At 38.0% G+C, this 15,038-nt stretch overlaps 3 protein-coding genes across 4 annotated transcripts; 1 reads left to right on the top strand and 2 right to left on the bottom strand.

Annotated features, from left to right (window-relative positions):
* Positions 1 to 937: 937 nt before the first annotated feature.
* LOC103718258 (gibberellin 2-beta-dioxygenase 1) lies at positions 938 to 4,506 on the bottom strand. Its single transcript, XM_008806990.4, has 2 exons — positions 2,383 to 4,506; positions 938 to 1,534 (listed from the first exon to the last, which is right to left on the bottom strand). The coding sequence occupies exons 1-2, from the start codon at positions 3,277 to 3,279 to the stop codon at positions 1,226 to 1,228; spliced, it is 1,206 nt and encodes a 401-aa protein (XP_008805212.2). The 5' UTR covers positions 3,280 to 4,506; the 3' UTR covers positions 938 to 1,225.
* Positions 4,507 to 7,442: 2,936 nt separating this feature from the next.
* Positions 7,443 to 10,597, bottom strand: LOC103718250 (monothiol glutaredoxin-S12, chloroplastic). 2 transcript variants are annotated; one of them, XR_605797.4, is made up of 3 exons: positions 10,128 to 10,596; positions 7,982 to 8,544; positions 7,443 to 7,718 (listed from the first exon to the last, which is right to left on the bottom strand). XR_605797.4 is itself a non-coding variant. In XM_008806974.4 (2 exons), the coding sequence occupies exons 1-2, from the start codon at positions 10,542 to 10,544 to the stop codon at positions 8,038 to 8,040; spliced, it is 924 nt and encodes a 307-aa protein (XP_008805196.1). In that variant the 5' UTR covers positions 10,545 to 10,597; the 3' UTR covers positions 7,443 to 8,037. The 2 variants fall into 2 exon arrangements, 1 of the variants encoding a protein (XP_008805196.1); XM_008806974.4 differs by having other exon boundaries at positions 7,443 to 8,544; positions 10,128 to 10,597.
* A 466-nt stretch (positions 10,598 to 11,063) lies between these two features.
* Positions 11,064 to 12,195, top strand: LOC120110098. Its single transcript, XM_039124033.1, has 2 exons — positions 11,064 to 11,179; positions 11,659 to 12,195. Exons 1-2 carry the CDS (start codon positions 11,083 to 11,085, stop codon positions 11,952 to 11,954), a joined length of 393 nt encoding a protein of 130 aa, XP_038979961.1. The 5' UTR covers positions 11,064 to 11,082; the 3' UTR covers positions 11,955 to 12,195.
* Positions 12,196 to 15,038: the final 2,843 nt, after the last annotated feature.

Raw genomic sequence — 15,038 nt, 5'->3', positions numbered from 1 at the left:
CGTTCTTTTTTCACTACACTAGAGAAGGTTCTTAATTGATGTTTTGCGACATGGGTATGATGGATTTAGTGTATAAGGAGTTGAGATTACTTAGGTTATGCCTTTTTCTCCTTTTTGACAGATTATGTTGTGTCTTTTTAATCATATTAAGCCTCTTGCGTCTCTACGTAGCATTCTCTCATTAATGCATAGTTTCTCTTACCAATGGATCATCTCAAAACAATTAATAACCACTATACTTAAAATAAAGGCTGCAGATCTAGACTAATAAGTTGTCATAGGTTACAACTAGCAGCATTACGCACCCATGAGCATTGGTGGAGAGAGGTTGGGTTCATATCAGAAGTTCAAAGAATGTCCAATTGAAGTTGGGTTAATAATATGGAAGACATATCAGACCATAACAATAGCAAGACAATAGCGTGATTTGATATTGTTACATTTCACAATAAATACTATTCAGCTAATATGAAAATTTGACTTTCAAAAACTTGATTTTATAAATTTGATACACAAAAAAGGAGAATCATTATTTTTGGTATATAACACTCATTAATACAGAAGAAAAAAAAACCCTCAATACTGGCTATATTTAAATATCCATTATATGTAGTATGAGAAAATAATTAAGGCTTTTGAAACCATTTTAATGCATAGAGCAAAAATAAATTATAGTGACCACAATTTTAAATTTTGCTATGCAAAAGAGTGAAACAAGTGAATGCCCAGATGTCAGTGTGGCAACCATTTTAAATTTTTAATTGCCTTTCCCATTTCATGCAGCTTATCAGCGCTCCTGATCAAGGTGGCATCAAAATATTGCTACATACCATGATATTAAGTAACAAGTCTAATTAAGGTACAATCATAAGACTGCATCAGCCAAAGTAAAACTGCATTTGTCGCTTCACAATCCACTAAGATAAAGACAATGTAATGGCAACAAAAATCAAATTCAAACAATTTATCAACTAAAGGATTACAAACATCCATCAAAATACTTCCTCTTTAACCATGTAGATCCCATAAGCCACAAACTGAGAGCCAGTGTATATAAGGGTCCACCATTTCAGAGGAAGAGACAACAACATTCTAAGTGACAAGGAGGCATGCTAAAATGAATGCTAGAATGGAAGAAATAAGAGTAGCTCAAACATGGTAACAAGTGATGAGATGATTTCTTCTTTTTTTTTCTGTGAGAAGAGATCAAAAGATTAAAATTATCTCATATCCGGTATCTGAGCAGAGGATCTTTGAATGGGAAGCGTTCATGATAAATCCTCCAAGCATATTCCTCCAGAGTAAATGTTCGAAACTTTCTTACACCATCATTACAACCTCCATCACCAGCATCAGCAATACTCTGGTCACAGTCATCTACTGCAAGTGGCAACAATGGAGAGATGACACTATCCAAAGGCAAGGTCACCAACAGAGACAAAGAAACGCGGCCAGAATAATTGGAACCGTCTGAGCGCAGGGAAGTGCGTTGAGGTCTACCCCTCACCTTTTTGAACCTTGCATTGCTCCAAACCTTCCAAGTAAAAATTAGAGCATGTGTCACAGATCTAAAATGCTGCAATAGAATTTGGACACGGCATCCAACCAGCCTTTAATATGGATACGGCCTACATGTTTTTAGTTCTCAGAATTTAGTTTTGAGAACATGTCATCTTGGTTAGTGTAACTATAAATCATGCCTCTTAAAGGAGGAGATATTTCTTTCGTTATGTGCAGTGGTGAATGGGCTAGGTTGGGCAATGAAATGCAAATATGTGGCTCAGATATCTCATTAAGCCTGAAAAACCATCAGCATTTAAATTTCATGCATACATATACTGTTATATATAGTACATATTGAATAATTATTGATAACTACTATGTCATGTTCTTTATTGGTGCATTTTATCTTCTATCATGTTACAGACTTATTCCTCTTCATAAATTAAAAAAAAAAAAAGCTACGAACTGTGTGTGGAACCGTTAAGCAGTTTGTGGTGGTCTTTGATTGTGACAGAGAAGTTTTATCTATATATACGATCATAAGTGTTAGCTATACATGATGGATAATGTATAGAATTATAGTTTACTTGAATAGCTTTTGCTAAACTGAGTAGAATAGTGATTCTTTTTTTTCTTTTTTGAAATCTCCACGAGTGGCAGAGTAAGCATGTCCGCCAGTCACGGAATGAATGCAACCTCGGCCAGTTCTTTCCTTAGATATCGATTTGACTATCAACCAACCATGCCTTATTCCAGATTAAAAAAGAAATGGCAGTTTGGCTACAGGATAAGGAGGATAATTCCAGCTTGTTCCGCACTATCCCCAAACGAATATGGGGATTATTACAGGAGGAAGCTTGGGTTATCAGTCGAACTCACCTGAGCGATATCTCCGAGGGTGACAAGGATCGAGTCAGCACAAGGCTCGACGGGAATCCACTCGCCTGAGTCCCCGAGCACCCAACTCGGCTCTCTCCACTCCTTCATCTCGTACTGCAGGCTGACCACATATGGATAGCATTTGCTCTTCGTCGTCGTCCCCACCTCCATCCCCTCCTCTCCCTCCCCAGTACTCGAGCACTCCGAGACCCACATCAAACACCTCGCCTTCCTCTCTCGAAACGGGCTTTCGGGAAATCCTCCGGCGATCGAGGACAGCATCTCCACCACCTCCAATCCCACCCTCTCCAATCCCTTCGCATACTCCACCAAAGATGGAAAGGATTCGAACCCATCCCAGCCGGCTTCGAAGACAAAGATCGAATCTTTGTCATCGGACTCGTCGCCGTCGTCATCGTGATTGAAGCCCAGAGAAGAAGGATTGGTGGTCGCAATAGTGCCAGAGTGGAGGAGGGATTGGGATTCCAGGAGGGCGGACGCGGGGAGGTGGGAGGGGAGGCCGTGGTCGGCGAGGTGGAAGAAGCCGACATCGGCGGCGGCGGAGAGGAGGAGGTCCGGTCGGGGTTCGAGAAGGGATATGATAGGAGGAGAAGGGTTGGGGGGATGGGAAGAAGAGGGGGAGGAGATAGGGGAAAGGCGGGAGTATTTGGGGAAGGAGGAGGAGAGGCTCGGCGTGATATGGAGTTGGTCGAGGAAGCGGGAGAAGGCGGCGTCGGCGTCGGCGGAGAGGGATTCGGACACTTGCTGGTTTGATGGTGTCGGAGGAGGAGGCGCCGGGGTGTGGCCGTGGACACCGCCGCTACCCTGAAGTTGGTGACGGTGGGTGGAAGTGTCGGCGGCGGCGACAGCGGTGGAAGTGGAGGTAGTGGAAGCCATGGGGGAGGAGGGGGAGTGCAAGGACGGAGACAAGACTGAGTTACGCTTCCAGAAATATTAGATGAGACTAGGATCCAAGGAAATCCACATGGATTCCTACAGCAACCTATACTAACTTTTCATAAAATTTTGCCAATATAATGTCGCCACCTTGCAGCGGTGGTAGACTTACCTGTCCTCCTTTGCCAGTGGAAGTCAGTCATTCTTTTGATTTTTATATGCTTACATATATTTTGGAGATTTGGCGAGTGGGTCGGAGGTCAATAGCCATTAAAGCTTGCATAGAATATACATGACCTCGTCCTGTCCCCATCGCCCTTAATTAAAATTTTTCCGAGGCAGAGTGGGCGAATTCATAGTTATTAATGGTGACGGTTACGTTTTAGCTTAGCTGGGGTTCTGCCACCAGGTTGCATGGCGGCTTCTGATGTTTTGGAGGTGGAAAGGTGGGCAAGGCTGGCTTTTCTTAGAGAGAGGTTTACTAGTTATATACTCTAAAGCAGCTTGGAATAAAAAGACTGAATTGACCAACAAGATAATTACAAGAGAAGAGACACGGGTACTCTAAATGGATAGTTTGATGCTTCACTTACTCCCCAAAGTTTATTTATATTTCGTGTTAATCTTTTTTTTTATTTTTTATAATGTAAGTGAAGGCTAGTGGGCTGAGTCCCAGTAGCCACCAAGTTTTATTGCAAGATGTAAACATATAAAAATTTCAAATAGCATACACAGATTCAGCTGTGAGAAGAGGCAGAAGAAAAGCATCCACCAAAGAGAAAATTGGGCTGGCATGCACTAAGGGGAACACTTTCCTAGTTAGCAGCTTATTTAGGGGGATGTCTTCTCTCGATTTATTATCAATTAGCTGAAGGAATAAGAAATTTGGTAAGCATATGGGGCCCACAATAACCAGAATATTGTACTCAATAATCAGGACATTTGGTTTGAAAAGGATCCACCACAAATCTACAGTTGGCTTTTATTCAACTCTCTCTCTCTCTCTCTCTCTCGTGCACATTATGGGAGCCTAGCTGGTGTCACATTTGTCAACCGCAAATGGGCGACAAAAAGGCTTATAGACCAAATCTATCTCATAAACCTTTCCACATGAGTGTAAACTTGGTCTTTAGAGCAGTTGAACGTGTCTTGGGGAATAGAAGAAGAATTGAACGTACTATGAATTTTTCTTTCTTTTGGGGAGGGGTGCAAAAAGCATATCCCTACTCAAGCACAAACTAAGGCCCTGTTTGGAAGAGCTTTTGGAGGGCCAGAAAGCACTTTTTGGCCCTCCAAAAGTACTTTTAGATAAAAAACTGTGTTTGGTAAATTTTTCAAAAAGCTGTTTCAGCTTTTGCGGGAAGCTGAAAATAGCTTTTGGAAGGAAGCTCCAATTTGAAGCTTTTGGAAGGAAGTTGTTTCAGCTTTTTCGGAAAGCTGTATTTTTGACAAAAATGTCCATATTAAAATATAATAATTACATAGCTTGTCCCTTTATAAACCTAAAAATCTGCTGGAGCCAAGAACCCTAGCCATCAGACTCCCTTCCATAAGAAAAGGTATTTTTCTTTTCAATTTTTGTATGCATCTCTTGAACCACATTTTAGAAGAAAAAAATTTTAATCCTTCTCCGTACCTTCCAAAATCAATCTATTATTTTTTAATATTTTATACCTTTATTTTTGTATTATACTATAAGTATAATATCATATTATATTATATCATAATACATTAATATGTTATATTAAATAATTTAATATTATGTTATATTATGGAAAATTAATTTATACTAATAATTATAATATTTTATACCTTTATTTTTGTATTATACTATAAATATAATATCATATTATATTATATCATAATACATTAATATGTTATGTTAAATAATTTAATATTATGTTATATTATGAAAAATTAATTTATACTAATAATTATAATATTTTATACCTTTATTATTGTATTATACTATAAATATTATATTATATTACATTACATTATAATACATTAATATGCTATTTTAAATAATTTAATATTATGTTATATTATGAGAAATTAATTTATACTAATAATTATAATATTTTATACTTTTATTATTGTATTATACTATAAATATACTATATATTACAGTATATTATAATACATTAATATGTTATGTTAAATAATTTAATATTATGTTATATTACCAAATATTAATTTACTTTAATAATTATATTACTATTATGCTATATTAACATAATATTATTTTATATTACAATAATATTATACTATATCGTATATTTATGTATTAATTTATGTTATGTTTTATTATGTTCTGTTGTATAATACTATGTAATGTCCTTTATGGTAATTTTGTCATACAAAAGTACTTTCTCAGTTTGTTTACCAAACACAAAACAAAGTATCACAGCACTTTACGAATGTAGTTACCAAACAGCAAACAGCTTTTTATAACAGCTCTACTTCAGACAGCTCTACTTTCAACAGCTCTACTTCCACCAGCTCTACTGCCAACAGCTCTCCCAAACAGGGCCTAAATGCTTTAGTCATGTACAGTTAATTAAAATAATAAAGATACCATATTGTAGCATGATTATAACATATTAACTACAAATTTGTTTATGACCGTAGCCAAATAAAACTTTTTCATTTGCATCGCAATGCTAGATGCCTAGACCTTTAAGAAATCCAGGGTCGCATGGATTAGTTGTTTTTAGAGAAATCCAACCCAGCAATAAGGTTAGTCCAAAGAAAACTCCCTCTACAAAAGGAATCTCAGACTGCCTTCCTCACATCCCTCCTCTCGTTCTCCTAAAGGTCTCAATCTGTTCATCTCCCCCATGCGATTGCCAACCTCAATAACCCAAATAAGAGTGCGAGAATTGGTACTGGATCTTGGCTCTCATACGAGTAAGCTAAGTGGCTCCCCCCCCCCCCCCCCCCCCCCCCCCCCCCCCCCCCCCCCCCCCCCCCCCCCCCCCCAAATTTCTCCTTGAACCTGATAAACAATAAATCATGGGGAGAAGACTCTAATCCAAGAAATATATCAGAAGACCATAAAAAGTTCTGACGAATGGAGCCATGGACCCTTATTGTCAATTCTGTCCTACTTTACCATCCGCTTTAACTATTGCATAAAGCCATAAAAAGTCCCACTTATGAGTGCCCTGTGTGCATGTTTGTTAATCATGTATTCATGCAAGTATATGTTGATTAAAATTTAAGATGATGATGAAAATCCACAACTGGGTGTCAAGGGCACCATATATAGCAACGAAGTTGGTCGCAAATCCACTTTGTATGTTGGGTTCTCTGTCTGATGGTGAGTGTTCTGTTTGAGTTGATTTTCTTTGTGTATTCTTGTTCTCGTTTTCGTACAAATATTAACATTTGGTGAGGATAAGCATAATGATGTATTGCTGCAGTTGTGATTCTTCTTTTTGCACTTTTAGTCACTTTTCTTTTTATTTCATTGTCTAATGAAACGACCCGTGGCATACCACCCTTTCCAGGAGAAAGATAGACTACAAAGGATCATATAGAGGATCTAGCTGATGCAATCATCACTAATTATTGAAGGCACGCCTTCAAAATCAATGAAAGCAAAAGCAAAAACATCAACTCTTTCGGTCTTGAAATATAGTTATAATTTTTGATTAATATAGATGTTGCCATATAGAGTGAATTCTCCTCGCAGCTATATATCTTATACTTGACAATAAAATGAAATTTGCTAGGATGGGGAAAGATATATCAACGGTGGAGAGAAATTAGCTCACCGGGCGATCTAAAACATCTTCGAGCTTTCATCAATTTATTCAAGACTTAAAAGCATGCGGTCACTCAAAGAGAGGCTCAAGAAAGTTAATGCAGACATCCTAGCCGTAGCCTCTTTGTGAGTGAGTACACAAAGTTTGATCATCTCTAGTAAACCAGCACATCCTTTCCTAACAAAGTTTTTCGAAATTTTATGAAATCATCATCTTTGAAATGTTAATATATGGTGGACAGCATGTCCCCAGAAGGAAGCCAACAAGCTTGAATTACTCCTTCCAGGGTCCAAACATTCCTGCAACCTAGTTCTAACATTCCACCACCAACCATAGAGGCACTCCAGCTCCTGCCTAAAATACAATGAGCCACAATTGCATGGAAGGGCAAAGTTGAACAACAAGATACTAATCGAGTGCATTATACCATCCAAAATGGCATACAAGATAGCCAGTGCTTGTAACATGGGTGTCATGTGAATCCTGTCATGCTAACTCATAATCCCACTGAATGATGCTGAGTTAAATTAGCTCAGGATACATAATGCGGATCTACAAGGAAGCCTGAGTGCAGAAAGACACAAAGAGCCCTAGTTCAAGCCAGGTCACCACTGTGGAAGATGAGTTCAATATTCATACCTAGTGCTCACCTCTGGGCTGCTTACCCTTCTGAATTCCATCCAGAAACTTCAAAGCATTAGATGAAGGAGGTTCTTTTTCCTTATTTCCCAATTGAAAGTAATCCAATACTAACATAACTTATACAGATATACTTTTTTTTTCTTTTGAGAAACAAATATTGTTCTTGATCTTTTGGCTGCTCTACTGTTATCTCTGTTCTTGATTAATAAGCTAGTATTTATTTTTGAGATCCTCTAGCATTACTCTTGGAAAAATGTTCAATACAATAAAATGGTCTTAGAGGATCATACCTTTGTGTCCTTCAAATGATACTTGCAATTCAAGGTACTCTCAACCACAGGGAATACTACTTCTGGAACAGTGCAGCAAGCTCCCCTTTCTCTGCCATGGAGTAAATAATATCACATCCTCCCACAAGCTCCCCTCCAACAAAAACTTGAGGAAAAGTTGGCCAGTTGCTGTACTTTTTCAGCGTCTCCCTCAACTCATAGTTGTACTCCTCATCAAGAACATCCACACACTCAAAATCCACACCATGGGACTCCAATATCCCCACCACCCTCTTTGAGAAGCCACATTGTGGAGCGCTCCTTGATCCTTTGATGAATGCAACAACCTTGTTCTCCTTAACCAGTCGATCAATTAGCTCCTGCAGTGGGACTGTGAGCTTAACATGGCGACCAGGTGTCAAACGCAAGTCTGGTTTCTTCTGAGGCAAGCGGAACCAAGTGTTATTTCCAGTTTCATTGCCTGGAGGGACTTTCCCAGTGGCTGCGATGTGCTCTTCCATCCATGATTTCCAGGCATTGGTCAGCACTGTCCGATCAGGTGCAGCTTCATCTACTAGCCCCACCTACAAGGATAAGGTGCAGAGATCTGAGTAACATATTGTGGATAATGATCCTACATCAAATTTGTGCTCACTGGTGCATGCCTGGAAAATAGATCTTTAGCTTAAGCTAGTAAGTTTGAGTGCCATTTTTGTCCATTTCTTGTTATTTAAAGATTTCAAGGCTTTGACATTTTCAACCACAGAATTCATTAAATTCACACAGTGATACGTTGCAACTGCATAGAATGGACACAAAAGCAATCCTTATGATGTTCAATTCATGCCCCTAATTCCCTTCATCATAGCCAAGTCCACTCTGCTGTGATATAAAAAATGGATGAAACTACCAAGATATACAGATAGAAGTATTAATATTCAATATTCTTGATTCAATTAAGAACACTCTTAGACGATGCTTTTGGAAATCAAAAATGCAATTTAATCAGCAAAGTAAACATTAAGAACATTTCACAACCATATCACATAAAATAGTATCAAACAAAAGCTCTGTCAGGTAAAACTTATGAATTGTACTATCTTCAGCATGAAGAGATTTGAATCAAATTAAGACAATGCAGTATGTCTAAATAAAAAAAAGAAAAATCCCTTCCTTCCATCCATAGTTTTATTTAAGGATATAATATGTTAGTGTGTGTGTGTGTAGATATAAGCCACATTTCATTCAATAGTTTGTCTAGCTAGGAAACTAAAAGAATTTGATGAGCATCTCCATCACCAATAGTCATTCTTGAGAACTCCAAGGTGATTAGAATTATATTTTATAAAGTCAAGAGCGCACAATGTTTTGGAAAGGAAGCTAGTTTCAGTAATATAAAGAGAAATTAGGCCTTCATTCAGGATATGGTTCAAATACAGCGGAATGCATCGCAGACAAGAGAACCTAGAAATGTGCAGAGAAACTTTTAAACATATAGGCATCGAAATTAGTGGGACCACAAAAAGGTATACATAGTGCAACTTGGAGGGTGGAAGTAAAATATGAGGCAAAATTGTAATTAGATTTGATGGCCAAATTAGTTGTTCAGACAAATAGATTTCACTACTTATGAATCTAAATTCTTCCACAGAGTGCTAAGATTACAATGTATTCAATAAGATTAATGCAAGAGAATATAATGGAGAAACAGTCCTAGTATTTTTTGTGATCGCTGACTGCCAACAGTAATAGGAAAATCATATAAACTAGTTCAGCCACGAATTATTGTATGCATGAGTTTTGGGTACGGCCCATACCCCATGCACATTAGATGATTTTGTTAAACATTTAAGATTAAATGAATGGACGTTACAACCAAAAGGATTAATTATATTAATCAAAGGTTAAGAGCAGGACTAGTACATGGCAAAACGAGAGTGAACTATCTGAGAAGAATTTTGGGAGGACAGCCCCAAAGACAAGTTGAGGGGGGTAAGCAAAGATGAAGAAAAATTCACAAAAAACTAAGTACAGAAAATTTTAAATGACTTTTTTTAAGAATATTTTTGATTAGATAGGAAGTATCTGCTATCGAGTTTGTTGTCTATGTCTATGTTGCATGTGTAATTATATATAAACTTTTGAAAAGGAACTCGTAATTATAAACCTTTACGGCGCGGCAGAGGTCGGGGACCGACTTGGCGTGGGCGGCGACGCTGGCCGCGACGTTCCGAGAGATCCCGATGAACTGGAGGCCGCCGTCGCCATCGTAGACCCCGTAGACGCCCGCGGCGGAGGGGAACTTGCCATCCAAGCCCTCGGGCCCCTTGGGGACAGGGACGAGCTCGGTCTCTGAGAGCTTCCCGAGGGCGGCAGAGACGACGAAGGGAGCGGCGGCGGCCGCGGCGGCGGACGGGCGGCGCCTGGAAGAGGAGGAGAAGGAGCGCAGGGACGCTGCGCGGCAAAGAAGAGCGAAAGAAGAAGAAGGTAAAGAAGAGGAAAAAGAGGGGGAAAATTTGGGAGAAGGACGAGCAAGGAGAGGGGAGAAAGATTGGAGTCCGCAGAGATGGAGGGATGCGACCATCTTTTTCCTCTCTCCGCCTTCCTCTCGCCTCCTCGGGAGAAAATTATAAGGAATTGCAGATATGGTGAAAGATTTTATCTGCACCCAACACGTGTCCTTATATGATTGCACCCTACCTGGCACGTGATATGCACGTTATAGGTATTAAATAAGTATTGACTAATCACTAAAATAGCAACCATATTTTTATTCGTCTCCTCTAATATTAAATGTTAAACACGGGCCTTCTGGAAGGTAACCCATTAATACTCTCAACTCAAACCCGTCCTTACTTTCCAAAAGAGGACACATTTAGTTGGAGCATTTTAAATCCTGTCCAATGTATCTCGGCATCGAGCGAGAGTTTTGAATCATATCCGTTAGTTATATCTCAGCATCCACAAATCTTTCCATGAGAGAAACAATCGATCTTGTCACCAATCTATCCAATAATTAATGTCCTTAAATGGCCTGATACCGTCGGTTCTTTATATAGAGACGTGAGGATGCCCTCTTTTTATCAATAACCAAGTTCAAAAGGCTAGAGCTGAGGTTAGGGATGAGATCCAAGTTGTGCTCTGTTGGTGTTTGGTGGCTTCTCCTGTTCTTCTCCGACATTTCAATCTGTTCTGCTACGAGACTCCTTCCAGTTTTAGGTAATCTAGTTATTTCATTATTATTATTGTTGTTGTTGATGACGACGATGATGAAAAGAATCTGGATTACACAGCGAGATAACCCTCCAAAATTTTAATATTTTAATCACTAATTTGACAATATTAGATTTACAGTGATGCATATAAAATATTTGCTAGTCTCCGTATCTCTATGATATTTTTGTGTATTCAAGACTTTTAACTATCCATAGACCGAGATCCATCAAGAGACTAAAGGCCTCGATGTTTGATTTAAAATTTTGTTGGCGTTAAAGTAGTGTGCTCAAGCTTTCTGAACCCTAAAAAATTTTGGACTCATTTCTTTGTATTGTCCTTGATCATTATTTATTTATTTATTTATGTTTTTAACCCCTTTTTTTTCTATCCATCTATCTCCTTATTGTTTATATAATAAAGATATTTGCTAGAGATGTCGTTTTTTTATTTATTTCTTTAACTTTCTCTATTCTCCTGAACAGGAGAAGATACGAAGGCACATGCCGGCGATGTTGGCTCACTACCCAGCTCAGGCGACGGTCATGATGGAGACAGGTCTCGAATCACAGACACTGTTCACGATTATACTGGGGATCCTCCCCCGCAGCTACACAAACCCCCACATAGTCTACCGGCGGATGTGATGGCGGCGAACCGCGTGTACCATTCTGACCCAAATCCAAGCGTGGGCCCACCGAGGTTGGGGCTCCACCCTCGCCGCCCTAAACGCCCTCCACCAAATGAGGGTCTGCCACCTTGCACGATGCCCCATTGCTGAACCTTGCATGGTTATGGATGAAAGGAAGCACGTTGGCAATAACTAGCTTATGAATAAAGGAAACTTGCTTTAATTTCTTTTTTCTTTTATTATTGATAAATAATCTAATTTTTGATGGTATATTTAGTTTTACCTATACCTGGCACCGGTTTGATTTAAAGTGCCACTATAAAAAATCATAGAATTCGCTAAATTTTAGTAGCATTTTAAAGAATAGCAAAAAATAACATCTTGCGCTGCATGTACGATAAATTGCTAGATATCGGCTTGTAGCTTGTTTTTATTCTTTCTAGCAATTGAAAATATCTTTTGATTGGCATATTCTTGTTCGTTCGAGGATCTTGGCCTCTCCATCAATTAAGATTATTCCATTAAGAGAATACATTAATTACGATTCAAAATAAGGATGCATAAGGTTGATTGAACTAAGAGTCTCGGATTCTATTAGATTTTATATTAAAAACTATAAATTATTTAAATAAAATATATCATGTAAAAATATTAATATATATATATATATTAAATACTGCTTTTAGTTTTAAATTTCAGCATAAATGAAACTAGATGTATTAAAGAACATGTAAGAAAATATTATATGCAAATGCAAAAATATATTGAAATTGTTAATATTTTCAATTTTTTAAATAAAATAATTTTGAAAATATCGTAAAAAATAAAATGAAAGTATTCATTTGTTATATTTTTATTGAAGAGAAAGGATGAAACTTTTATGAAAACATATTATAATATAAAATATTTTAATAATTCTAGTGCATGGAAACCAGTAATCCCTATTTCAAGAAGCTAATTGCTTCACTAGTCATTCTACAATAAGTTCTAATAATTATCTTTTAGGAAGAACATGATGGTAGGCTTGAAAACTGTTCATATACAAATTAATTGCATGAAAAGAAAAAAAAAGTAGGGAGATGAGAAACATTGAGCTTGTATTTTTGACAATATAATAGCTTCGATTTTTTTTCTATCTTGGTGTACAATAGAACAGGAGAAGACACTAATGCTACTCAAATTGTGACAACCATTGAATACTCTGACCCCATCCGACCTCTGGGCCACTCCACAATGGTAACAAGTCTCCAAAGATGACAACATTGGCCTGCACCCAAATATGGGGCACGACCCTTCATGCCTAGCACATTGCTTACATGATCAATCACTTTGAGAGTATCATGTAGGCTAAAAATAAAAATGATGAGGTGCCTCGGGTACTTCATGGCATTTTATTTTTTAATTTTATTGGATACATTTATACTCGTACGAATTCATCCGCTCTAAAAAAGATAAAAAAATACAAAAAATAATAAAAATAAAAACAAAGGCGGAACCTCTCGATGGAGACAAGTTCCTGAACCCAAATCTGAGGCACGATTCTCGATGCCCGCCACCTTATGGAGACAAGTTTTCAAGGGAGGCAAAAAGGTTGGTGTTGACTCTGCAGACCAGAGACTAAATCTGGCGATGATCGACCGACTTTTATAGTGCCAGAGTGCTGATTATACCGTTACATTATGCAGCTTATGGATAAGTAAAACATGTAGCACTATTTAGCTTATTAATAAATGAAAAATGGTTCCTTTTGGTGAAAAGTTTTATTAATTAATTTTGTTGTCCTTCTGAATGAGCAATGTTATATGGTGTCATATAGTGCTCTTTGTTGGGTACTTGTTTGATTGAAAATATATGGTTGGTCTATTAGGCATCGAAATAATTGACATAATGCATGATTTTTCAAGAAATGCTTCCAATTCAAGCGACGAATTTATTCAAGTGGACAATTAGCACCGTAAAGATTGAACCTGACTTAGAGCTTATTTGGCATTGTTGGAGTGCGCGAATAAGTAAATCCCCCGAGGGGGCAGGGGGTAACGTCCAATTCCCAGGTGACAGGTCCAGTTGAAGACCGGATATCCCTCAAGGGGGCAGGGGGTAACGTCCATCTAATCTGGAAGTAGGTGTTTGAGCGAGGTGTCCGAGCGAGTCAGGGAAGGAAAGTGCTAGTTGTTTATATACGATAAAAGTGGTCTTCCCCGGAATGAGAAAGAGAGGGATTTTGACCTTCGTTTTTCGGGAGAATGAAATAGGGGATCTTTGACTTTCTGGTAAGGCTTTTCCTTGACTTTCCAGGAAGGAAAGATATGGGATTTATACTTTCCGGTAAGATAAGGTAACAAATGTTATTCACATGCGGAAGAGAGTGAGAAAGGTTAGAGCTTTTAATAAAAAAATATTTATTATTTGATAACTATATTTTTAAAATACCGTGAGCCAGTTAATGTTTGATTCTTAGGCCTTTTTATTTTGGGCTAGGCACTATTCTACATTGAAAATTTTTAAGTTAGGTTGGTGGCATCGATGAACAATGTTGGCATTTTAGACACAACCTTCTTTCTTCATTTTATTGCATAGCATTAGTCAGACTAAAAGAGTTATAAAATATAAGAAATTGAAAGAAAGAACTCAGATTGATGCAAGCAAGAAATTAATATGGGAAATCAAATCCACACGCTTTTCAATCTGAATGAATTTCACATTGCATCTCGAAACATCGATATCCAATTTCGTGCGTCGCTTATCATGCCGGAGCTCAAATAAAGTGGGTGATTTAGATGGGTCGTGGCTTCCGGCGGATCCTTTCGGTGCTTCACGATCTTTAGACCTTTTCTTCTATACTCTCTAGGAATAGGATATTTCACCACTCAATATGGATTCCGCTCGACTATACTTCTTGGAATACATCTCTCTTATTCCAGTATTCCCCCCGTGAAGTTGTTAGTGATATTTTGCTAATGCGGAGAGCCAAGTATTAAAATGTTGATCAGCTTGGGGTGGGGTAAATATTATCATGACCATGTGTAATTTAATAGATAAAACATAAAATAGAGCAGAAACTCTTTGTTTACGGAAATGTGACTTCACTTCGAATTCTATCTCCATGGTGAGTAGTGGAGGATAATGATTAGAAGATACCCTCTGCAAATATTGTATTTGAGCATGGGGAAAGATCCATCCATTTGCCATGGCTAATAAATCCAATTAAAAGAAACCACAAAGAAAGTTACCTTT

The sequence above is a fragment of the Phoenix dactylifera genome, chromosome 3 (assembly GCF_009389715.1).
Source record: "Phoenix dactylifera cultivar Barhee BC4 chromosome 3, palm_55x_up_171113_PBpolish2nd_filt_p, whole genome shotgun sequence".
Classification (NCBI taxonomy): domain Eukaryota; kingdom Viridiplantae; phylum Streptophyta; class Magnoliopsida; order Arecales; family Arecaceae; genus Phoenix; species Phoenix dactylifera.
Note: the sequence above shows the minus strand (reverse complement) of the source record. Positions and strands in the feature narration are given on the sequence as shown.